This window comes from Neovison vison, chromosome 6 (genome assembly GCF_020171115.1).
Source record: "Neovison vison isolate M4711 chromosome 6, ASM_NN_V1, whole genome shotgun sequence".
NCBI classification, from domain to species: domain Eukaryota; kingdom Metazoa; phylum Chordata; class Mammalia; order Carnivora; family Mustelidae; genus Neogale; species Neogale vison.
This window is the reverse complement of record NC_058096.1, coordinates 6072678-6098333: the sequence shown is the minus strand read 5'-3', so window position 1 is coordinate 6098333 and position 25656 is coordinate 6072678. Positions and strand designations below refer to the sequence as shown.

The following is a 25656-nucleotide window of genomic DNA, read 5'->3' as shown; positions in this document are numbered from 1 at the left end:
GCGGAGCCCTAGCACGGCGCATGCGCCCCGCCCTCAGCCGCGCACCGCCACGCCCCGTGCTCCGCCTCCGCACCCCTGAGCCACGCCCCCGCGCACGCGCGCGGACCCCTGCGGCCGCACCAGTCTCGAGCGTCTTATTCTAGAGCCGGAGCGCGCGGCGACACCGAGAGGTCGGAAGACTCCGGGCTAGAGAGGCCAGCGCGGGGCGGGGGCGCGTCCTGTCCCGGCAGGTGGCGCACGGGAGAGAGGAACGCGCGCGGGGAAACCCGCCCCGCTCCCCCGCCTTCCTTCCCGCGGCGCCCGTTCCCCTTCGCCGGGGCGTGGGGGGGCGTGGGGAGGGGGCGGTGCTGCGGGCCGAGACGGGGCAGAAATACGGCGCTCCGTGGGGGGGTCAAACGCGGGTTTTACTCTGCGGTAAGAGTTCACAGGTCGGGGCTGACGGTCCAGCCCGTCTCCGTTTACGCGAACGCGAGCATAGTTCGCTTCTCCTCGGGACGCGGCCGCGTCCCGTCCCGACGGCACTTCGCCGACGGTGGCCTCCCGTGACGGAGCGAGCTGTGCGGTGGGTGCGGGCTCGGCTGTTTCCGCTGGAGCGCGCGGGACGAGCGGGTTCGCCGAGCCCGAGGGGCCGCCGCGCCGGGTCGGAGGTGGGGCGGTGCCCGGTGCTGCCGTGAGACCCAGGTCCGCTTACCTGCGTCACCGAGCGGGGATCGGGACCTGCGCGCGGCTTGGAACGCCGCCAAGGACGCCCGCAGCTGCTGCCTGGGCTCGGGCAGAGCCTCCTGTTTGCCAGTCTCAGCCGCCACGAGTACCTTGTCTTGAGACGCGGAGAAATAGGATCAACAGCGGCATGTACATGAAATCCGTTTTAGCGAACGGAACCAAAACCGAAGTCTGAGTTTTGAAGCAGAATTGGAACATTTAAGGCTAACAGTGTGACAGATTGCTGTCCAGTGAGAGCGAGGGGGCCTTCGCGTGTGGTCAGCAAGGCTACCGAGGTGCGGTGGTTAAGGGGCACGGATTCCTGGGCTGCTCTCTAGAATGGCTGGATTGCAGAATAAAGAGAAGTTTCCCTATCACTGTGTCTAAGTCCTTTTTGTCGAATAAAGTAACTTGTCATTTTTACCAGTAAAATTTACTGCGATTTGATTTCACAATTACATTGTGAAGAAATCATTTCTAGAAAGCTGACTGAAATTACGAGTAGGGTAATAATACATTTGGCAGTGATTTAAATTCTGCGTACATTTCACAGTTTTACGATAATGTTAAGTTTTTAAACAAATGCTTATTTCATGCACTTACAGTAAATTTAGGCCGAGCACTTCAAAAAAAGGCAAATAGATGTTCAATTTAAATACTAAAGCAGCAGAGATCGCGTTATGAAAGAAGGCGGGTGACACACGAGACCTGACGGGAAATAACCCCATCACAGAACACTGTCAATTCACAACAAATTCTTTGATTACACGGAAGCTGACAAGAAATTCTGTGTGAGAGAGTCTTAACTGAGACTAAAATATTTTCATTTTATGGTATTTGTTGAGGATATAGCAACCCCAATGAGAAATTTCTGTAAAATTAAGGGTAAATATGGGAATGGAAATAGATTTATACATTTTAGCAATCAAAAATCAAACCCCATGCGCCTAAAAATATTAGCAGTTTATTAGGAATTCTTCCTTTTCTCACCTGTACTAGTAACAAGATACTGGTATCAGTATTTCAGATGAAAGTATACTATAAACAGAGCAAAGGACACAGACTTTGTACGTTAGAAATATTCTGGCTTATGCCAAGGGGGAAAAAAAAGACGACAAAAAGCCTTTTTTTTAAGCAGACATGCAACCACAAACAAATTTCTCAAGTAATCTAGACATTTGGGTCTAGCTGTGTAACCAAAATATATGCATTACATTAGTCTGTTAATGAAAAAGGAATAGAAACTCTCAGGTTTCTGTATTTTACTTTTTCAGATTTACACATGCAAATCATATATTAATATTCACAGATTTTTTTTAATGGGAAAACAACTTGTTTCTAACAATTCATTTTTCCAATAACATATTACTATTTTAAAAAGATTCAACAGTGCATTCATTTAATCTGGTGATCTTCCTTTCAACAAATACCTGTTAAATTAAACCTCACTGCAAAGAATTCTTTATAGTATCAAGATTTCTAATCCTAGCAAAGGCCACAGTGAAAGAGCCCACACATGCTGCCGTTTAAGTTTGTTGTGATGAAATTATAATTAATTTGCTCAAAGCATTCATAAGGTACTAATTTTGCTGTAGAGAAATGTAAGAATATATCACTGTCTCATCCAAAAATATGACCGTTTTAATCTTCATCTATACCTTTTATTTTCTAACTGGTTAAAACTAAGATCTTGCCTCATAATGAGGCACATTTTGGCAACTCTGTAAATGCTGTTATGTGCAAGTAAAAATGAGGAAAAGTTGTTTCAATAGTCACATTCATAGCCTTCATAGAAAAATATATATTCCCTGAATTAGTCTTATCAAGTGGTCACCATTCCATTTGAATTCCAGTATTATAAACAAAGTAAGACATTTAATGGGTTTTTGCTAATTGCCTGTTTGCCACTCTGTTTCAGAACTCGATTATCAACATCCCCATCATTGAATCCCCAGGTCCTTCTAGTTTAAATTGTTTTTGACTTTTAAGGTGGTGAATTCTAGGGACTGGATCTTATGAAAGGATTTGCTTTGCTCAAAAGCCAGGTAAGCTTTGTGGCACTTCTCTTGAAATGCCCCCTCTTACTGCAGTAATGACACACCATAGCTGCGCCCCTCTGAACCCTTAAAATTAGCATCAGTTTGCAATTTTGACATTTGTTTTCAGCCCTTGAAGTTTTTGCTACAGAACCTGTACACTTCCCATTATTTTCTTCCTCTAAGGAATCATGGGGTTTCTTCAAGGCCCTTCCTTTCTGAAGAGGAACAATCTTAGGACAGGTTACTTGCCTCTGCTTTCTACCTCTCCACTCCAGGCTCCACTGTCTAATTTCCCCCTCATAATCTCTGTAGTTGGGTGTCTGCACCAGGGCTCACTGTGACCCGCTCCATTATGGCTTTTAGAAAATTCCTCAAAAAAGGTGCCAACAAAGGATTACCTTTAGAGCTCGGAGCAGAACACAACTGCCGGTTTACTTGTGGTCCCTGATCCCCCTTCTACGTTTCCATAGTCACTATTGTGCTTTTGCTTTCCAGGATCTGAACTGCCTGAAAAAAAAAGTGCTTTGCTATTAATATCTTCTAGCTCTTTTTCACTGTCAGAATTTATGGTTGTATCATCCTCTTTATAAACACTCAGTAATTTTTTCTTAGCCGCAGAAGCAGTTCGATGTGGCAGCTTTCTGCTGTTCTTCCTAAAACACATTTTCTGCTCTTGAAATCGCATCCTTGAGATTGCTCATTATTTTTATCTTATTTGCAGCCACAGCGGCACATCTGCTGAGAACTTGGTCAGGCACCATGCTTGCTTTCAGAGTTTCACTAGGCACTTACACTGCAGCCCTCTCATTATGCATATATGTTCTCATTTTTGTATTGGGTTCTCTGTCCCTAGGAACAGATTCTGAAAAACGAGTGAAAGTTCATGTAAATGCAAAAACCTTGTAACACAAGTTTTTACTACTACTTACAATTCCTCAGTTACACATTTCCTACACAATAAATTTAAAAATTACTCACATTGCTAAATAAGTAAAAAACGTACATGATTTCTCATCAGTGATACTACATGTTCTTAACATCGGTAGAACCTCCCATTTCCTTATCAACAAATGCCTTGAGTAGTAGGCCACCCGGCACGCTTTCTCATCTGCAAAGACAACTGCCACTTCGAACAGGAGCAGACTTGTGAGACTGTATCTTCAGCATCATAAAGCACTAAATTCTTGGTATCGTTTCGGATATTCTCTGTTGAACTATTTTAGGATATTCAACAGCAGTTCTGAAATGATTTCCCTAGAACCTCCAAGAGAAGGCAGTGCCAATCATGACTCGATGTGGCATCAGCTCTGCCTCAAGAAGGTCCTTGAAGTTTGAATTCCAACACCTTTAGTCAAAACAAACATGAACCAGTAGATAAAAAGGAATTGCCTGTTCGTTTTATCTAACTAAAATATGGTTTTAACCCTAGGTCCACCTTTTTTAAAAATATTTGAGCATTTTTACATAACTGGAATTATTAAATCCTGGTTCCATTATTATTTAAATAATAATTTTCTGAGCTAGGTATATGCCGGACATCCAGAGGATCAGGATAAAGATTCTAAAACACTAATTCTATATATATTAACTCTAATTGCTCTAAGAACTAAGAGGTGTAGGGCAACTGTGAGAACCACATTCTAGAAACCAGAATCACGGGGTAAGGAAAGCTTCCTTTGAGGAGTGTTACTGTAGCTGAGAGCTAGGAACTGTGGAGGAATCAAACAGGCAGAAAGCACTGCAGAGAGGCAATTTTCCAAGCGTGGCCTGAGATCCATCCAGCTGTGCTGAGGATCCCATGATGTTGCACCCACTGCTCCATGATCACCAACCAGTGGGCTCAAATCAGTGTTATTTCTGCCAATGTCTCAAAGCCAGATTTTCACATTTCAAATACAGGATTAATTAATGCACTCCTAGGCTTTTGGAAAGTTCACATTATGCCACTTCGTTTTTTACAAAAGACCTACCTGATTTTGCTAGCCAAAAGAAATCAAAGAGGATCTCACTTTTATTTAAAAAAAAAAGGGGGGGGGCCTGTGTAGCTCAGTCAGTTAAGCATCTTATCTGCCTTTGGCTCAGGTTATGATCCGAGCCCCATACCAGGCTCCCCCTGCTCAGCACAGAGCCTGCTTCTTCTCCCTCTGCCTGCCGATCCCCCTGCTTGTGGTCTCTAATAAATAGTCTTAAAAATTTAAAAAAAAAAAAAAAAAAAGGTTTGGGGCCAAAAGCGCAAACAGCGTTTGGTGTTGGTTTTGCTGAGAGCCTCTAGAGAGGCAGCAAAGATCGGCCCACCAAGCTCCTCCCCCTGCTGCCAGAGCTCTTGTACTGTCTGAGCACCTGGGCTTGAGCCACACCGATTTTGTGCATCCGTTAGTAAGACATGTCCTAAGATACCAGAGAAGCCTGTGCATCCGTTAGTAAGACATGTCCTAAGATACCAGAGAAGCCTGAGAGGTGTTTTTCAGAGTCTGCAAATGCCTTCAATTTTTTTCCATCTATATTAATGGTAGCTGCATCTTTATTTTATCCCATATTTTGGGCTTATGAAAGGTGATCACAGGAATGCCTTACTTTCAGAGAGCAGGCAAAATCTGTACTTCTTGATAAAAATGCACCCGAACTTCAGCTGCTGAGGGTTAGGTTTTATCTGTTGGCACTCTAGCCTTGCAGCCGTTAAATCAAGCTATCTAAAACTGTTTTAAAGGTACACAAGCCTTGCTGGGGGGTGAGTTTGGGGACCCCACCTCATTTGCAGACATTCAGCAGTTGGTAAGAACAGGCTAGAGACCACCGAAACAATGGAGTCCACATCTGGGCTCTCCCACCCTATCCTTTTCACCACTAAGAATGAGAAAATAAGGACTCATTTTGCCAGCTCGCAAGTAATGCTATTCATTCTACCGCATTGAAACTCCCAACGATCAACAACCTTCCTAGTTTTTCCTTTATGAACAGAGAGGTTTGCCCTTCTGTCACCGAGCACAAATGAGTACAGGTGAAAATGGGCTACTGTTGATTGATATGTTCATTAAGAGTGAGAACTGAGGAAGTCTTCTGCTCTCGAAAGCTCTTCCGATTTTACCCTCAGTCTGTGAAACTAACTTCAAAGATGTGCTTACGCTTTCTCAAAGACCCAGCATAGGTCAGAACTCCTGTACTAAAAGCAACCCCCCAAAAATGGATCAAACCTTTTGCCAACTATGGGACTTCTATACTTTTCCAGTGAAATTCTATTTCTAAAGGTAACTCGTTTTGTTCATTCTACGTCCCCAGGCATTGCAAAAATGGCCTTTTCACGGCTGAGTTCATCCTCAGACTGCTGGGCAGCACAGCCTCCCCTGCCTGGCTGGGCTGTGTGCAGTCACTCACACAAGCAGCAGAGACCATGAGAAAGCTCGCGTTTTCACTACAAAGGGCCTTTTCTGAGCAATGTTTAAAATTACCAACTAATGTCTCTGCAAAGCAACCCTAGATCCAAAGTCAATCTTCAGCACATAAAATCAATGTTAGGCAAATACTAGTATGTGAATTAGTATGCTACAACAGACAAACGCTCTTATAAGCTCAGTGGGTTAAGCCGCTGCCTTCGGCTCGGGTCGTGATCTCGGGGTCCTGGGATCGAGTCCTGCATCGGGCTCTCTGCTCAGCAGGGAGCCTGCTTCCTCCTCTCTCTCTCTCTGCCTGCCTCTCTGCCTACTTATAATCTCTCTCTGTCAAATAAATAAATAAAATCTTAAAAAAAAAAAAAAAACAGATAACAAAATGAAGGTTAAATCTGACCTACACAGGATGAGGGCAACCAGCATCGCTCAACTATTTCCATTTGCATGTTGAAACCACATCAAAAGTAGATAGCCAGTTCACTCCCCACAATATAGCCACCTGATAGTATAGATAAAACGCTAGCACACTAACCACTTCTGTGGGACAAAAGGACTTAAGTGGCAGCAACTAATTCCTTTTTGATGTACTGATGCAACTTAGGAGCCCAGTAAATATGAGCTCATTTTAACAAATGGTTACTTGTAATCCAAAATAAGGGAATACAGTTAAGATTCTACAAAAGAAACGCTAAGTAGGTTTTTTAAAGTGCTTTAAGAAAAGCTGCACTTCAAATATGTAACTATGGGGGGAGGGTATGATAACCGAGTCAATTCTACCTGTGTACAGCCACTCCAACTTGATGAAGCTGGAACTCTAGTCTTAGACCTAAAATGGGAAGGTCACAGAATAAAGATAAAAGCACTCTAAGAAGACTGACAGTGTGGAAAACTAAAAAAAAAAAGCATACATGTAAGTCAGTGTTAATTTTATTACTAAGAACTTGGTAAATTATAAAGTGCTTTATTCGCCTTGAGAAAACTACAGTTTTTAGAACTATATACAGGATCATTCAGGGCTAGAGAGAAGTCCAATTTATATGTTAGGGTACAAGCTTGTAACTTTTGGAGGACACTGCTCTAACAATACATTTGTGATTGTGTCACTTCATACTAACCAGTCAGTACAATCCCCAAGTCGTCCTGTCCAGATGGTGTTGGTCAGGTGATTTGGAGGAGTTACTGAGCGCTTGAGGGATTGCTGCTTTCCTAGAAATGATTCCCCATTTGGATATGGCAAAAACCTCACCCACAGAGTAAAAATTGACATCTGTAAGAGCACCCATCACAGTTCACCTGCATGACCACTTGAAGCTGTATCACTGTGTGTTCGAAGATGGTCTGTGGTGAATAGAAATTTGGATGTAGACATTATACTTTTGATTCAAAGCAATTATCTCTAGTTTCTCTATTTTAAGGACTAGTCATATTCCAATTATGATACTTAATACAAAACTGTTTTCCTAGATCCAAAATAAACTTCACATTGCTATAGAAGCATGAAAATTTTTAATCTCATCAGCATTTTAACTGTGGAATATTAAAAACAAATCTGAAAATGGAAAAAAGATGAAAGCATGTCTGAATCAGAATGAACATGTACTAGCCTATTTCACATATTTTTGAAGTACTGGACATTACTGGTTGTCGTGGCTGGTGGTAAATCCAGAGCGGAAACCTTGTTTGCAAATCAACGTAACCTCTCGAGCAAGGCTTTCATCAGAGCTAGTTTGAGATGCCTTCTTTCTTGCCTGCCCTTTGGGGCATCTGGGTGGCACAGTGGTTTAAGCCTCCGCCTTTGGCTCCCATCCTGATCTTGGGGTCCTGGGATTGAGCCCCACACTGGGCTCTCTGCTCAGCGGGGAGCCTGCTTCCCCTTCCCCCTGCCTGCCTCTCTGCCTACTTGTGGTCTGTCAAATAAATTTTAAAAATCTTAAAAAAAAATTCCTTGTCTGCCCTTCACTGAAAAGCAATGAAATGATCAAAATCTCAAGGCGCAAACAGCATTTATCATGGATATTCATTCCTCCCAAAGCACAGGTTTCCAAAAAACACCCCATACACTGGAAAGCGTCTTTACGTGTTTTCTGTAACTCCCTGAGCTGAGCACTTTCCTGTTTTCTGGGGGAGCTGGTAACACTGCAAAGTCAGCTTCTACAGTACGCCCACATCAGGTCAGGAGATTGTCAGAAATGATTCCCGAATCAAGAGCTGTTCTTCACTAGCTTGGTCACTTTACAGTTGAACAGATGAATAAATGCATCTATCAAGTCTTCAACACACTCTGTGATGGGCACCACAGAATTCTGTTTGGCTCTGACGGGTGACATAGCTCATCACTCTGGCTTCCTCGCATCCCCAGAACACAGTTGTTAACCAGCAACTGTCAAAGACTTGTGATAGCTACTGCCGTTTTTTTTTCCCCCTAAAAATCTGATAAAAGCTCTGTGAACTATCAATTGAGGGATCCTGTACCTGTCTAATGAAGTCTTTAACTTTAAATTTTTGCTGACATACAGTGCAATACTGGTTTCTGGGTTTAATGAACTTCTTGAAAGAGATCTCAGAGCATTTTTTAAAAAAGATTTTATTTGACAGAGAGTAAGATCACAAGTAGGCAGAGAGGGGATAGGGAAGCAGGCTCCCTGCCAAGCAGAGAGCCCAGTGCAGGGCTCGATCCCAGGACCCTGAGATCATGACCTGAGCGGAAGGCAGAGGCTTAACCTGCTGGGCCACCCAGGTGCCCCAAGAGATCTGAGAGCATTTTAAACTGTTGGGCAGGATAAGGGATCAGGCATTAACCCTGGTTTTCAATCTACTTTATTACTTCCCTAATGAAAAGCAGCAGGGCACAGACAATCCAAGGACAACCCCTTTGGGGCCCATCTTTCAACTCCCTCCCCCACCCCCAGCCCGTATGACAGGGTGGCCCTGCATTCTGCCTGAGAAAGCAATCACAAGAGGACAGAGGTTTGAGAGAAAAAATAGAGCTGTTCAAGAGTAAAGATGAGTTGCAAGGTAAATCGACTGCCTACTGCAGACCTTATAGAATTAATCAGCTAGAAGGCTTGAAGTTGTTTAAGATGGTAAGATAACATTAAATTTATTATACTCTTTTAGTTAGTAATTGACTTTAAAAAAGGTAAAGAAAACTGGTTCCTAGATGACAACTGAGTTGTGAGCTGTGATAATGAGTTAATTTAGAAAAGTCTGAGAGATCTTGTGTGGGAGTGAAAAACCGGAGAATTTTTTCATCCGGCTCCAGTGAAAATGGTCAGAATTTCACAGGTGAACTGAATGTGTGCATACTGTCCGAGGACTAAGTATGGACTGACACTTCGAAAATTACCTTCAGTATATTAAAAATGAGATTGTTTCATGATGTAACTACTGATCAAAAAAGGGTAGTTACTTTTAAATACTACTCCTGTAGGACAGGCCGGCTGCTGCAGTCCAGGCAAACTGTAACTGGTTGTCTTGTTTCACTTAGGTCAGTCAGAATCCCATTAAAGGTTTTCATAAATGATAAAACTTACCTTAAAAACTAAAGCATGACCAGAAAATATGCTCAAACACTGATAATTAAATTCAATGAAACAGTCAGTTGGTCGGACAAATAGATACATATTCTACAGTTACTTACATGCTGCCAGAGACAGACCCTGCAGATTTGTAAGACCCCAATGTTGTAACTGTCCCCCATCCAAACTCCCTACATCAGATCCATACAAGCAATGCTTAAGGAGACACCAAGTAAAGTCTTGATATTTTCCCACCAAATTCACAGTGTATTAAGGAACTAGCTTGGAAGATTATTAGTGACTAGTAAAAACCTTCCAACTTTTGAGAATCCCCACGTACTGTTTGGCAACATCTATAATTTAAGAAAACAGCTACAAACACCTCAAATTAAAAAAAAAAAGTGAGAAAAGACAACACAGCCCTCACCATTAAGGTCTTTACACTTTAATCTCCATTCATTCACAACTTTTGAGCTACCAAGTGGTATTAGCACTTACTAATCTAGTTGGACTAGATTTTTCCACAATGTTCCATTTTCTCCCTAGCATTGACAATTTTACTTGTTGGTCTTTGCTCCCAAATACTAGAATTAGAGACAGTCTTTAAACAGTGAGGTTGCAAATTTCTTAAGGTTTCTCCTTTATTCCATCCTGTTATCCACAGCAGGAGTTGAGAGATGGACTTACATAATAACGGAGAGTTCTCCCGCAGGGAGGGGGACTACATCACACCAGAAAATAACTCAACTACAATTTCCATACAACGTAAGACACTGAAGTGTTTGTGGACTACTCCAAGATGCCGAATCAAGGAAATATGTTGACTTAACATGGATGAAAAGGATGGAGCTGGTATTTCAGCTATAAAGGGCAAGGCAAACAGACCTGTTCTAGCCATTTAGAAGTTACTCAAAAAAAAAAAAAAAAAAAAAAAAACCAACGCAATTGAGTAGAAAGGAAAAACCAAAAATACTGTAAGCACTGTGAACAACATTCTTGCATTCTAGTGATACACAAACCTCATTTTTCTCAGGTGGCACAATCAAATTCAATGTGCACTGATGAGAGATTGAAGTCCTTTCAATGTAGTTTTTAAAATGATACAATTAAATTAACAAATTGTGTTCTGATTATTCTAAAGAAAAAAAGGCTAGAAGGACAGGGAATGTAGTATGAACCCAAGGCAGTCCTAAGAACTCTTATCTAAGAGGTCAGCAACCAACGGAGTGTGAAGATTTAGTGACAAGTCTTATTCTTATTTTTGGACGATAATACCTTCAAGATGGCATTTTTATTAGCTTCGTAACTTCTCATTTGCAATTCTAGGTTTTGAAGTGCCTTTTCCCCAAACATAAGTTCTTTCTCCCCATTTTCATGTACTATTTAAAAGAAACTTTTGTGTTGTAACTTAGAAGCTGTGAGTAAATGCTTTATCATTCTTTCCAAATAATTACTAAATTGAGAACGAATGTAATCAGAGATTTTTCCCCTAAAATAAAAAAGGGAGAATGACCACCCTAAGAATTATCTGAAAATGGGATACACTTTCCCTTTTATTCAGAACTTACTACACATTGTTGATATACCTTTTAAAGTAAGTCTGATTTAAAAAAAAAAAAAAAGTTTTTAAACCTCACCTATTTCTTAAATGTTTGACATCTTTTTCCTTAATAGTCTTTCAAATGAATCAAAACTCAAATCTAAATACCTCAGCCCTTTTTTTCAACCATATATGAATAAAATCATAGGACCCTGAACAAACACAACCACAGCAGTTTTTGTTGTTGCTCATATACACCATTAAGTGACTTCAAGTGCAATGAAAAACTATAGCACTTACTTCCGGATCAGTTCACATTCAGTCTGCAAGCTTTTGTCTTTTTTCACAAGTATATACAAACTGATCCCAAACACATTAAAGTACATCCGTGCATTAAATCCCTGCGCATTTCGCATAAAGAAAAGTAGAAAAAAAGTCAAACATGTTCTAGTGCTCAATGTAAACATTTTGAACTATTAATTATTTATTAATTTTCCTTAAAGTACTTAGGAGTGTGTGTCACATATTCAAAGTTAACCTTAGGAATAGCACCATGACCAAAAAAACCCATAAAAGTGATTCTCACTATAATCCCTTAGTTTTACTTCAGAACTTGAGAAGCTACCACTGTCAACCACATCTTCAAAGTCATGAGGCCAAATTCTTGGGTTTGTTTTTTTTTCCAGGTGAAACCAAAATACTGCTTTCTATACACAAAGGTCTAACAGTTTAAGACAAAAAGAAAAATTAGTAATTGGTTGACCAGCCAATCTATGACCAGTTAATTCAGTCCAAAAGATAAGAATAGTTCTACTGATGAAGGCTAATGATCAAAGTCTCATTCTACCAAAAGAATTTATGTATTTATGAACATATTCTATATTTGTATTTATGGATTTTTTTGGTACCTTTTTGCAGATGATGGTAAACATGGAGTTATAACCCTGAGAATAGATATAAAACTGAGAAGCTTTAGAAGAGTTTAAATAAATTAATGGATAGGACATCTATCACCATTGCTTAAAACTAGGGAAGTAAAGAACATTCCATTAATGTTTTCAGGTCAAGAGTCAAGGCCAATTCTCCTGAATCACTCTCTCTACCATATACTCAACATGAACTCTAATAAGAAGAGCTTCATAGTTTTGAAGTAATCACAGCTCTCTCAACAACAAAGGATGGGTAGGTCTATCTCACCTACCGCAACTGGTAATGTCCAAAAATATCCTTCCCCTTACATCAAAGTACCTTCTACCATGTCGAATGAACAGATAACTGAAAAGTAACAACACTTAAGAACATTCTCTAACACTGATACCAGAGTCTGATGCTTTTCCATACCTGCCACCTTTAGGATACACAGGAGAAAAAGGTTAATTTTGTCTGGAACCAAACACAGGGCCAATAAATAACAAAGGTGGGAGTACTGTAACATACTCCTTCGCTACAAAATATGTAAACCATTTGAATCAAGTCCATCTTCAGGCACAAACAAGCTAGGAATGGCCACCTACACTGTATGGAGTAGCACAACCTATCAAGCAAAAATATTTGGCTCGAAAATAAGTGTACTTATTTATGTATTTGATGATGTGATAGAAGTTTCACTATAAATGGATTTCAAAATTATTTTCCCACAACACATGACAGTTTCTTAGATTTAAACTAGAGGTCACTAGTAAAGATACATTTAGTTGCCCCCGCAAAGAACACCTGGGATTGCACATGGCAGCAGTAAGCTAAAACAAAGAGACAGAGAATGACGTTTAACTGTTTTCCTATATAAATGAGATTTGTGATTGCACTCTTAACAAAACAACTCTACAATCTCAGTGGAAAGGAGGGGAAACTACATATAATTTAAATACTCTCTTGGCCCTGTACACTCTATTAAAGAACACACTTTTCCTAAATCTAAGGCACACAAACTCCTCTATTTCACAGAGTAAGACTATGGAAGACCAAGATTTTGGTTAAATCCCTTACAAAGAAACCAGGAGATCTTGAAAAGACAAATTATATAGCATTCTGTTAGTGCACAATTGAAAAGAAAATGCCAGGACTATGGTCTGGGCCTTAGAGGTTTAAAATATACAATCAAAACATTTTAAAAAATAATTTACCAGCACTTTATAAATTCAAGTTTATAAAATAAAAGTGATGACGTTTTCCTTAAAAATAAAGAAGAAGAGAAAAAAGACCCAACAGCATTTGGAAAGAAACCATTTCAATGAAAATGACCAAATCTGGTATAATGCATTCTGCTCAAGTAGCCAGGGAAGGGGTGGGGGGGGGGAGTGGTAGGTACCTCGCCTACTAATCATGGTTACACCTCCCATGATTATAATGTCAGTATGCACATAATATGTATGAACAATCTGTAAACATAGGCCACGTGAAACTGTTCGACTACAACAGGACAGGGGTTAGAAACTACCACCTCTTGACGGGTTCAGAAAGTAACTGCGTGACACTTGCTACCATGAAAGTAATGCTTATCGGTTTCGATAACCAGGATGTCTAGTGTTGAACAGATTTCAAATTCTTGCTATCTGTAGTTAAATACTGTCAAAGTAGATCTGCCCCCAAAATGAAGCGTATTTTGGCACCTGTGCTGAGCGCTGCTACAAAGGCAAGCAAGTGCAAATAAAGATAACAGTCATGATTTAGTCACATTCATAACTTTTCATAGAAAAATATAAATATATTCCCTGAATTGTAGGACAAAAAATAATTTCAACAACCAACTTTCACCATAAATTCCAGTCCATTTCCTCTTTCAATGAACTGGCTTTCTGGCAAGGTCATAAGGTGCAATCATCAAAATCCAACACATTTTCTAAGCTTCTGTCATCATCCCCATCATGGTATCTCACGGTCCTTCTGCCCTGATTTCTCGTTTTGATTTTCGAACGTCGAAGACCTCTTTTCGATTTTGCATAGTCCAAGTCCTCCCAGTCGTTATCGTCCACACTCAGCCTAGGCCGTTTGCTCTGTCTCGGCCGCCTCGCGCCTCTAGATGCGGCGGCTGCACAAGCTTTACCTTTTCTCGCCGCTTTTGCTTTTCCTCTGGTTTTCCTCTTTTTGGCTTTCGCGTCATCGGCACAGTCCACGTCGGATTCAGTCCCAGACGCCACCTCGGAGTCGGATCCGGGGCCGCCGTCGGCCCCCAGCTCGGACGCGCCTCCGGGCCCGGCCGCCGGCCCGCTCTCGGGCCCGGGCCGCAGCCTCTTCCTCTTGGCGTCGGCCTCGGCCGCTGCCTGCGACGCCCGCAGCGCCTTGGTCGCGCTGAACGGCGCCTTCCCGTAGGTCCGGAGCCGCCGGCCGTTCCACCTGCGCAGCCCGTAGTTCAGGTCGTCCTCAAAGGCGTTCTCGGCGCTCGCCTTCGGCGCCAGAGCGGCCTCCGCGGGGCCCGGCGCACCCGCCTCACCCCCGGGAATATGGCTTCGCGACGGCTCCTCCGAAGCGCCGACCGAGCAACTCCGGGCGTGCGAAGGCGCACCGTGTGCTCCGGGCCTCCCGGCGGCCGTGCTCCTGGGCTCGGGGCTCGGCAGCCCTTCGGAGCCCGAGTCTCCGCGCGAAGACGGACGGACGCCTCCGGCGCGGCCCTCCGAGTCGCCGGCGCGCGGCTCGTTTGGCACTTGCCGGCCGCCGTCTCCCGCAGACTCGCCCGCCGTCTTCCCAGCGGGGGCACGAGCGGGAGGGAGGGGCTTCCTCCGGCCGCTTCTGCTTCCGGGGCACGCGCCGTCTACGCGGACGTCCTCCGCGTCACTCCCGAGCTTGGTCTTACCGGCAGCGGCGGTCGCCCGTCTCCGCGGAGTCCTGAGGAGACCCGTTTTGGCTTCTGAGGCCTTCTTAGCCACCTTCGAATTGCTGTCTGAGTCGCTGGAACAGACCCTTTTCCTGGAGACCTTCCTGCTTTGCCCGTGGTCCTGAGATGCGCGATCTACAAATTAAAAATGAAGAGCATCCTTTTAATCCGCAAGGGCACGTGTGGAGGAATTCCCTGCCCGTCTTTCTAAGCGACCGGAGCTGGCATCGGAAGGAGGAGCAGCGGCGCTCGGGCGGCCGCAGCACCGGTCACGGGCGCAGCGCGCTGCCGCGCCGACGCCCCGGGCCTTGCGACACACAGACACAACACACAGGACACAGACGTTTGGTTTACACGAATACACACTAACTTCTCACTAACTTCTCACTAGTGCCCTGGCGTACCCAAACTCATCACCGACCCTCAGCCTCCCTGAAACTTTTTTCACTTCACAACACTGAAGTTACACCAACACCCTTAATCTTCGCTTTGGCCGCCACCTGCCAATACCCCCTTACATCAGGAGGCGGTTCCCCCCTCTGTGCTCCAGAGTTCTTACGAGGCAGGTGGACAATAATGACAGCCAGGCTCATAAAAAACATGCAGACCCAACGAGCTACTACTTTCCTGACCCACAGGCCAGCTGGGGGGGGGCACTCTGCTGGGGGCTGCTGCTGTCGGTGTTACGCATCCCTTCCAAGCAAACAGTCCTACCCTTTTCTTTCCTCCTCTTAAACTAACACCACAGCTTATAAATGTGCTTGCCTCTGCTTTCCTGAAACCCACAGCCAATACAAGAAGTGAAATCTTACCAGAAACAGCTGTTAAGGTCAAGACTGCCTGTTATGTGAATAAAACTAAACATGTTTGGCAACCAGTTATGCGTGCACACAGAACATCAGGGATGCACAGAACAAGAGGGAGAACGCATGCGATGGACAGAAAATCACCGGTGAAGAGAAGATTCATGGGGGGAAACAAAAAAACAAAGCTCTAAGGAAAGAACAGTGAGAACACGCCAGTAAGCCAAGATTACATATTTTGAATTACCTTTCATAAAATTGTTTGGTTTGCCTTTTGTATTGTCATCATCTGAATCCAAATCAGTCTCAGATACATGATCTGAGAAACACTGGGACCCAGCAGTGGGTTCACACTTCGAACCCCCTCTAACCAGGTTCGTTTCCATTCTGTGGTAGCTGCCACCTTCTCGATCTTCCTCTTCAGATTCCGAGTCCTCTGAATCACTGAAGATCTTTGCTTTTTTAAGGAAAGTAAGATTCTTGCGACCTGTGTTGTATTTCCTACCAGCATACTTTCTTGGTTCAGAATCTGCTTCCTCCTCTTCCTCTGAGATGCTCTCTGCCTTAAGTTTCTGCCCAGATGTGGACGGACCAGCAGTTCTATTATGTACATTATCGGAATCATGACTTTGAGAGTCTTCATCAGAAGACTCTATTTTCAGAAATTTAGTTTTAGAAGTTGCTGGAGCATGCGACTTATACCCATTGGCATGCCAATTTTTGCGGGCTACTCGCAAATCACTTTCTGACTCTGAATCCCCATTTTCAGACTCATTCACAGTATTCTGGGCAGCATGAGAACTGGACAGTGGTAATGGCTGATTTCGGTCTTTTGGTTCCTCTTCTTCAATTTCAGACTTTAAGCTCTGATCATCTTCGGAATTATGTAATAATTTTTTTCTAGCCACAGCAGAAGCATTACGGTGAGGCAGCTTACGGCCAGAACAGACACTTTCAGAGCTAGAGTTCTCCTCTACGTCACTCATGAGCTTTATCTTATTGGCAGCCACGGCAGCACACTTCCGTAGCACTTTTCGGTTATTTCCGGCCCTAGCTTTTAGATGTTCACGGGTCTCCACTGAATTGTTATCAGAGTCACTTAAATAGACTCTCTTTCGAGTGGCTTTCCTGCCACATCCATTCTCTAAAGAAACTGGACCTAGAAATAAAGTAGCAATAAGATTAGGAAAGTCTTCATTTCAACATTTTTTTAAAAAAATTTATTATTTTAGAACTGATGTTCCCTACCTTTTAATGCCAAAACAGATTTCCCGTCTATATCTAAAAAGCCCTAAGGATGGGGGCGCCTGGGTGTCTCAAGTTAACTGTCTGACTCTTGATTTCAGCCCAGGTCATGATCTCAGGGTTGAGAGACCCAGCCCTGCCTTGTGCTGGGTGTGGAGCCTGCTTAAGATTCTCTCCCTCTCACCCTCGATCATGCATCCTCCACTCCCAAAAAAAAACCCCAAACCAGAACAAAATCAAAAACAAAAACAAAAAACAGCCTTAAGGATGAAACAGAAGAGAGCCCAGAATAAACCCACACCTACAAGGTCAATTAATTTACAAGAGAAGAGGCAAGAATATACAACGAAGAAAGGACAGTCTCTTGAACAAACAGTGCTGGGGACACCCAGCAGCCAACCAGCAAAAAAATGAAATGAGATTACTATCTTACACATACACAAAAATTAACATAAAAATGGATTAAAGACTTGAATGTAAGATCTGAAACCATAAACTCTCCTAAAAGAAAACACAGGGGGTCTAAGCTCCTTAACACTGATCTTGCCAATGATGGTTTTTTTTTTCGATCTGACAGCAAAAGTAAAGGCAATAAACCCAAAAATTAACAAGTGGGACTACATCAAACTAAAAGCTTCTGCAGAGCAAAAGAAATCATCAACAAAATAAAAAGGCAACCTACTGATACATGCAAATCATGTACGCGATAAGGAGTTAACTGTTCAAAATATTTAAAGACCTCATACAGTTCATCAGCAAAAAACAATCTGATTAAAAAATGCAGGGGACCTGAGTAGACATTTTTCAAAATATGGCTCACAAATAATGGCCAAAAGAATGCAAAAAGATATTCAACACCACCAATAAGGGAAATGCAAATCAAAACCACAGTGAGATGTCATCTCACACCTGTCAGAACAGATAAAATTACACAGGAACAACAGATGTTGGCGAGAATGCAGAGAAAGGGAAACCTTCATGCACTGCTGCTGGGAATGCTAGCTGGGGCAGGCACTGTGGGAAAAAAAGTACAGAGGGTCCTCAGAAGGTTAAAACTGTAACTACCCTATGATCCCGCAACTGCACTACTAGGTATTTATCTAAAGAAAATGAACCACTAACTTAAAAAGGTATCTGCACCCCAATTTCACTGCAGCATTATTTACAAAAGCCAAGATAAGGAAACAACCAAGGCACCCATTGGCGGATGAATGGAAAAGATAATGTGGTGTATCTCTACAATAGAGTTTTATTCGGTCATTAAAAAATGGAATATTGCCATTTGTGACAACAAGGATAGACCCTGAAGGTATCATAGTAAGCAAAGTAAGTCGACAGAAATAGACAAATACTGTATAATTTCACTTGTATGTGGAACCTAACACACAAAATAACCAAAACAAATGAAAAACCAAGCTCACTGATCAGAGAGCAGATTTGGTGGGGGAGGAATGGTGAAGGAGATAAAGACACGAACTTCCAGTTATAAGACACAGGGATGCAATGTACAGCATGATGACCACAGCTAGTACTCCTACATATCTGAAAGCTGCTAAGAGTGAATCTTAAGGGGCGCCTGGGTGGCTCAGTGGGTTAAAGCCTCTGCCTTCGGTTCAGGTCATGATCCCAGAGTCCTGGGATCGAGCCCCGCATCAGACTCTCTGCTCAGCGGAGAGCCTGCTTCCTCCTCTCTCTCCCTCTGCCTGCCTCTCTGCCTACTTGTGATCTCTGTCTGTCAAATAAATAAAATAAAATCTTAAAAAAAAAAAAAAAAAGTGAATCTTAAAAGTCCTCTTCACCAGAAATAAAGAAAAACTTTAACTATGTATAATAACTGACTGTAACTATATTATTGTGATCATTTTGCAGTACAAATACCAAATCATTATGTTGTACCCCGGAAATATAATGTTGTATTGTCAATTCTATCACAATTTTTAAAAAAATCTAAAATGGTGAGATGCCTGCGTGGCTCAGCAATTTTAAGCATATGCCTTCCCCTCAGGTCATGATCTCAGGGTCTTGGGATCGAGTCCCTCATCAGGCTTATTGCTCGACAAGGAGCCTGCTTCTCCCCTTATGCTTGCTCTCTTCCTTTCTCTCTCTGGCAAATAAATAAAATCTTTAAAAAAAAAAAATCTAAAAAAGACCTTTAACCATATGTGTAGATACATTAAAACAATAAACCATTCTATGCTTAGCTTAGGGATTCCCTTGATAAACACTTCTCCGAAGTACCAACCACTGAGTGTCTTACCACTTTTCCTCTGAGCAGCTCTGGTTCTTGTCACCCTGAGACTACTGCTTCTGGCCAGCCCACTACGTAAGGAAGCTTCACGCGGTCTTGAACTCTCTTTGCTTTCCTCTGAACTATTAGAAGCTGAAGATGAAGAGGTACCTAAGGAATCTTCCATTTCACTTTCTAAGAAAAAATAAAGCATCAGCAGTTCGTCACACATATTCTCTCTTTACACACACACGCAGCTGTTTCATAACAACAAACTAAAAGCAGATTCTCAAAATACTTAGAGGAGATTATGTTTTTAAAAACTGTTTCAAAGAACAGGTCATAAAATTCTGGCATTAGAAAGTATGTCATCAGCATTCCAAATTCAGTTTTTTCTCATTTCTGAAAGGACCATTTTGATCCTGGATTGAATTCAGTAAATACAGTTTACGTATTTCATAAACTTCCATTTAGAAATGTAATTAGCCCCCCATCCACTTCTGTCCTGAGACCAGTATTTCCTTCAGGATAGACAACTGCTGTGTAGTCCCATGTCAGTGGACACACTTTCAGGCCTTGTGCTAGTAAACCCTGTAACAGCACAGTGGTACCACACGTGCTTTCAGCTCAAGAGCCATTTCCACCTGTTCCACTGAAAAGGGGGAGGGAAGGACAGAAAAAAACAAGACAAATGACTTGAACAGTACATGTCACTTCTCCCTAAAGACCTCACTGAATGAGTGCACGCTCCAGTGCGAACACGGCACAGAGAAGCTTCCCGCTCTTTCGTCTACTCCATTCTTACAAACGTGTCACAGAGTGAAAGTTTCATCAAAGTGAGTGGGAGCATGCTGCTAAAAGATAAAATTTTGCTCCACAAATACAACCCCAACTCCGTGTTAAAGTGGCTGCGTTAGGACACCAGTCACCAAGTTGTGTTTCTGTCTCTGAAACTGCTCTGCCATTTGCCATTCTGCCTGTCCCTATTCTATTCTGGTCCACTTCCCAGCACACTGACTCGGTTTCTAGATTCTTCCCTTTCCCTGCATATTACTGCCAAAGTGACTGATCTTCCTGAAACAGAATTCATCATGTGATTCCCTTACTCATCCAGGGACCCAAATAAGTAATCCAAATTCTTCTGCAAGGCTTGCCACTCTACATTGCATTCTTCTACCTCTTTGGTCCTATTATTTTAAGTCATAATAGTAAGTCATCAAAATCACTCAGAGCAACAGGGAAGTATACACCCACCACAGCCTCATTCCCACAATGCTAAAAAAGGTTTAGGATTAGCTTTGGTTATACTACCAAAGAGCCAAGAACCATAAGCAGCTTGGAATTTACTAGGCTCACATGATGATGATCATGATGTGTTTTTTTTAAAAAAGAAGAAAAAAGCATCATATTTTGTATATTAAGTGTGATATTTATATCCCATTATTTAAAATAGAGAAGATTCAAGTTTGCATAGAATGCAGCTGCACCATTTGCAAAGACCAGCACTTATCAAACATATAGTAACTGCTGCAATTTTGTTACTTCTGACTCTTTTGAATACAATTTCCTCAACTGTTAGGCCAGTCTTATTTATTCCTTCCTCTGAAGGCACAGTAACTGGCAGTGCTACACACAGGAGTGATGGACAGTTAATTAACAGTGCTCCCGTCTCACCAGATAACGTGGAGCCATCATGCAGAGTGACAGGCCTACTTCTCCTTCTTTCTGACGATCCTGTTGAATCCGAGGAGTCACCAGACGTCACCCCTGAAGAGACACTAGCACTTGTCCTGTGGCTCGCAGAGTAAGCGGCCCTACTGGAGGTAGACTGGGTAGGAGAACCTACCAATTCAGGAATTACTTTTGTCTGAGATTTTAACCGCTTCTGCTTGATATTTCTGGTCAAAGACAGGAACAAAGAAAACAAAATTTAATTAAACCAAGAATGCCTGAGTAAAAGTATACTATTTCTTAATATGAGAATAATTTTATGATTGAAACACTGAAATATTCATTGTTAACATCTTATTCTGACACGGATTACTACTAATATTCTTACTCTAAATTGTACATAATTTTATTCCAAACTGGAGTAATGAACAAATGATCCAAGTAGCAGAGTTATGAACAGAGAATCAGACTGAATGTCAAAGTTCTTTGGAGTAAAAGCCAATGTTCATGTAATACAGGCATTCATTCATAATGCAACAAAACTGAGTCTCAGTATGACACAATTTTCTCTCTTGTCTATCTGTTCCTAAACTACAGTATAAGATTAAGAAGAGAAAGCAACAAAACCTAAACAGTAAGAACAGAGGCAAAAAAAAAAAAAAAGATCAGAACAAGATAGTTTTTATCTAACACCAATCCACTCACTTCTAAGTACCAACGAGTTCACTATGCTGCTTACCTGAGCCATGGATTATGAAGAAAAAGTAGAAGTTTAGGACAAGACAGTCTTTGGTTTTTAAATTACAGATCTGGGTTTAATATTCATCTTGAATAATCCTATTTTTGTTTAAAACAATACAGAGAAGCTTTTAAGAATATCTAATCTGAGCTTAAAAATAACCACAAGGTTCTTTTTTTTTCTTTTTTTTTTTTAAAGATTTTATTTATTTGACAGACAGAGATGACAAGCAGGCAGAGAGAGAGAAGTAGGCTCCCTGCTGAGCAGAGAGCCTGATGCTGGGCTGGATCCTAGGACCCCGAGATCATGACCTGAGCTAAAGGCAGAGGCTTAACCCACTGAGCCACCCAGGTGCCCCAACCACAAGGTTCTTTAAAGCAGCAGCTGTTTTGGGCCACCTGGTGGCTCAATGCATTAAAGTCTCTGCCTTCAGCTCAGGTCATGATCCTGGGTCCTGGGATCCAGCCCCACATCAGACTCTCTGCTCAGCAGAGAGCCTGCTTCCTCCTCTCTCTGCCTGCCTCTCTGCCTACTTGTGATTTCTGTCTGCCAAATAAATAAATAAATAAATCTTTAAAAAAAAAAAAAAGGCAGCAGCTGTTTTGTCATCATCAGGAAATTTCAAGCTTCTTATGTCAAAATATTAAACTTCCATTACTATCAACTGAGGGACAGACCAATAAATATAAAAAGAAATAATTACATGCTCATACTCATCATACACTTCATTTTAAAACAAAAAACAAAGTGATAAATACCTACGGAGTAAGACTGCTTCCTCTTCATCCTGACTTTTCATTGGTTCAAAAAGAAAGGTTTTTTTTTTTTAATTAAACTCCTACGATAACCAAAAAACCCAAACTGAGGTTCATTTTATAAAATAAATGGCCCATACTCTCCAAAAATGTCAATTAAGAAGACAAAGGATGAAATTAAAATTCCTGATTAAGACTAAAGAGGAGCACCTGGCTGGCCCAGTCAGTGGAGCCTATGACTTTTGATCTCAGGGATGTGAATCTGAACCCCTCATTGCATGTAGAGATTTACTTAAAAAAACAAAAACAAAAACAAAAAAACCTGAAAATAGGATCGTGTGAGGATTAAATGAGTTGGTATTTTTTTAAACAACAGACTAAAGAAACATATATATCCATATATACGCAATGCAAGATCCTCCTTTGGGTCTAGATTGGAAAAAAAAAATTTGCCCTAAGGACATTATTGGGTCAACGGTAGAGATGCAATAAGGTATGGTTAGAACCTTATTTATGTATTTATTTTTTAGCAAATCCACACTAAGTATTTAGGAGTAAAGCAATAGGATGTCAGAAACATTTTTTTGAACAATTTAGAAAAAAAAAAAAAAAACACCTCACAACAAGATAAAGCAATGATAAAGCAAATGTGACATACTATGAAAAACTGGTGAGTCCAAGCAAGGGGTATAAAGGAGTTCTTTCAATTATTCTTCAGCTTTTCTGTAATTCCGAAATTATTTCAAAATTAAAAGTTGGGGCAGGGGTGGGGGGGGAGGTAGGGGGGACTCACATAGTCCACTTCGTAATGTACATCCCTGAATGACAGGCTGCAAAGCAGCTCAACGGGACAAACTCACTCACTGAAGGAGCACGTGTTTACCTGTTTCAAGGCAGCTGTCAGTCTAAACAAGGGGGCAGGGATGCAAGGAAGACTCTGGCAAACCCTCTCACCCAAAAAGCAAAGATAAAACTGGCAAATCATCCGAAAAAGTCATTTCACAACTCTGGAAGGTAATCACAGGCACTTAACAAATTAAAAAGCATTTATTCAAGAAAACCTTCTGAATCTAAGAAAAAAACTGACTAGAGTTTTGGGCATTTTAACTTTCGGCTATTCCCAATCATGCACACCCCAATTCTGTGGCACAATGAGGACCAGGATCAAGAGGCAAAAGGAGCTGGCCTGATTTGGGAGTTTCGCAAAACAGCGCATGCTCTGCCTGAGGGCACCAAACTCACTACCAGCAATCCAGCCAGGCCAACCACACAGCTGCCTAAGCTGGGACATCAGTTCGAGCCAACAGAAGTTCAGCCAAAAAGTTAAAGGAGATCTAGGGAATGAGACAGTCACAGGAGCCTTTGAAAAGCTCCAGTGTCTTCCCGGGGGTGTGGAAGGTTCTACCTATACTCAAAGTTCTACACATACTCAAGGAGAGCCCTGTTATCTAGTTGTCCTTGGCAGACCCTGTGACTCCTGCCTGGAAAAAATATACGAAGAAGGTGAAGTCAGCCCCACTCCACCCAAAGACCATCTTCAGAAAAGGGTGGAAGGCTTACTTCAAGTGTGAGAACACAAATTTTTGACCACTGAGCTATGCTAAGTCAGAGAAGACATCCAGAAAGACACTCCACCCCCCACCAATTTCTTTTTTAATTTTTAAAAAGCAGATTTCAGGGGTGCCTGGGTGGCTCGGTGAGTTAAGCATCTGCCTTGGGGTCAGCTCATGATCCTAGGTTCCTGGGAGTCCTGCATCGGGCTCCTTGCTCAGCAGGGAGTCTGCTTCTCCCTTTGTCTGCCATTCCCCCTGCTTGTGCTCACTCGCTCTCATTCTCTCTGGCAAATAAATAAATAAAAATTTTAAAAATAATAATAAGCAGATTTCAGTGGCTTAACACTAGAAAAGACAGACTACAGAACTGGTGTAGGCAACTCAATAAACAAAACCAGCAACAAGCACCATCAGTGAGGGAGAAGGATCAGAATCCAGAGTTTCTACAATACATTAACAAACAGCAACAAGAAAACCTGAAGAGATGGTATTTCCAGAATGACAACATTATTTTATTAAGCATGTACTGTGTCCAACAAAACAGTACAAGGCCTATCAAGAGTCAAGGAAGTTTGCCCACATAGAGGTAAAAAAGCAGGCAATAGAAACAGTCTCTGAAAGGACCCAGATGTTGAACTAAAGGTATTTAAATCAACTATTACAAACACATCTGAAAAACCCAATAAAATAATGTTTACAGAATAAAAGCAAGATGATAAGAATATCGATGAAGACATAGAAATTACAAAAAAACAAACATTCTGGAGTTGAAAAGCACAATAAACTAAAACAGATATTCAGAAGACAGGCTCAGCTGCATATGTGAGCTGGTACAGGAATCGGAGACCTTGGTAGGTGCGTGTTATCCCATCTGAAGAACAGGAAGAGAAGGAAAAATGGAGAGAACCTCAGAGGCCTGTGGGACACCATCCATCATATCCACCTATGTACAGTAGGAGTCCCCAAATGAGAGGGGAAAGGCAGGAAATATTTGAGTAATGGCTAGAAACCACCCAGATTTGATGAAAAACATTCCTCTAGAAAGCTGGAAAAATTCCTACAAACACCATAGTCGGGTGCAAAATGAAGACAGAATTTTGAAAGCCGCAAGAGAAAAACCATTCCGTATGTACAAGGGAGGGAACGTCAGTAACGGGATTAGAGCTGACTTCTCATGGGAAACAACAGAGGTCAGCAGGCAATAGAAGGCAATACTCAAAACGTGGGGGTGGCGGAGAACAAGCACGGACAACTAGGAATTCTACATCCAGCAAAACTAGTGTCAAACAAAAACCGGTCAGAATGAACTGCTAGCACACCTACCTTAGAAAGACACACTAAAGGACATCGGGCTGCAAAGAAAGGACACCAGAGGGTACTCACTCCACACAAAAAATAAAAACTACTGGGAAAGGTAATCACATAGGTAAATATAATTAACAGTACCAATGTTTTTTTTTTCTTTTCTTAAGAAATTTTAAAGAAAACTAGCTAAGCCATAGCATGTAAAAATGTAATTTGACAATAACAACACAAAAAAGGGAGGGAGGGAGCTAAACTAGAACACACTTCTTAAGAGAATGGTATGAATCTGAAGGAGACGGCTCTGAACTGAGATGCAGAGTGCCAGCCCTGAACTCGCAGGAAGACACCTGCCATGCCCTCAG

General features: G+C 42.0%; 1 protein-coding gene across 2 annotated transcripts in view; it reads right to left on the bottom strand.

Annotated features, from left to right (window-relative positions):
- Positions 1–10068: 10068 nt before the first annotated feature.
- Positions 10069–25656, bottom strand: part of BRWD1 (bromodomain and WD repeat domain containing 1) — a 111103-nt gene continuing 95515 nt past the window's right edge. For both annotated transcript variants that reach the window (XM_044250915.1, XM_044250916.1), the window contains exons 38-41: positions 20946–21169; positions 19302–19466; positions 16047–16958; positions 10069–15131 (exon numbers count right to left, since the gene is read on the bottom strand). In XM_044250915.1, the coding sequence (XP_044106850.1) occupies positions 13990–15131; positions 16047–16958; positions 19302–19466; positions 20946–21169 (2443 nt within the window). In that variant the 3' untranslated portion in view covers positions 10069–13989. The remainder of the gene's footprint in view (positions 15132–16046; positions 16959–19301; positions 19467–20945; positions 21170–25656) is intronic.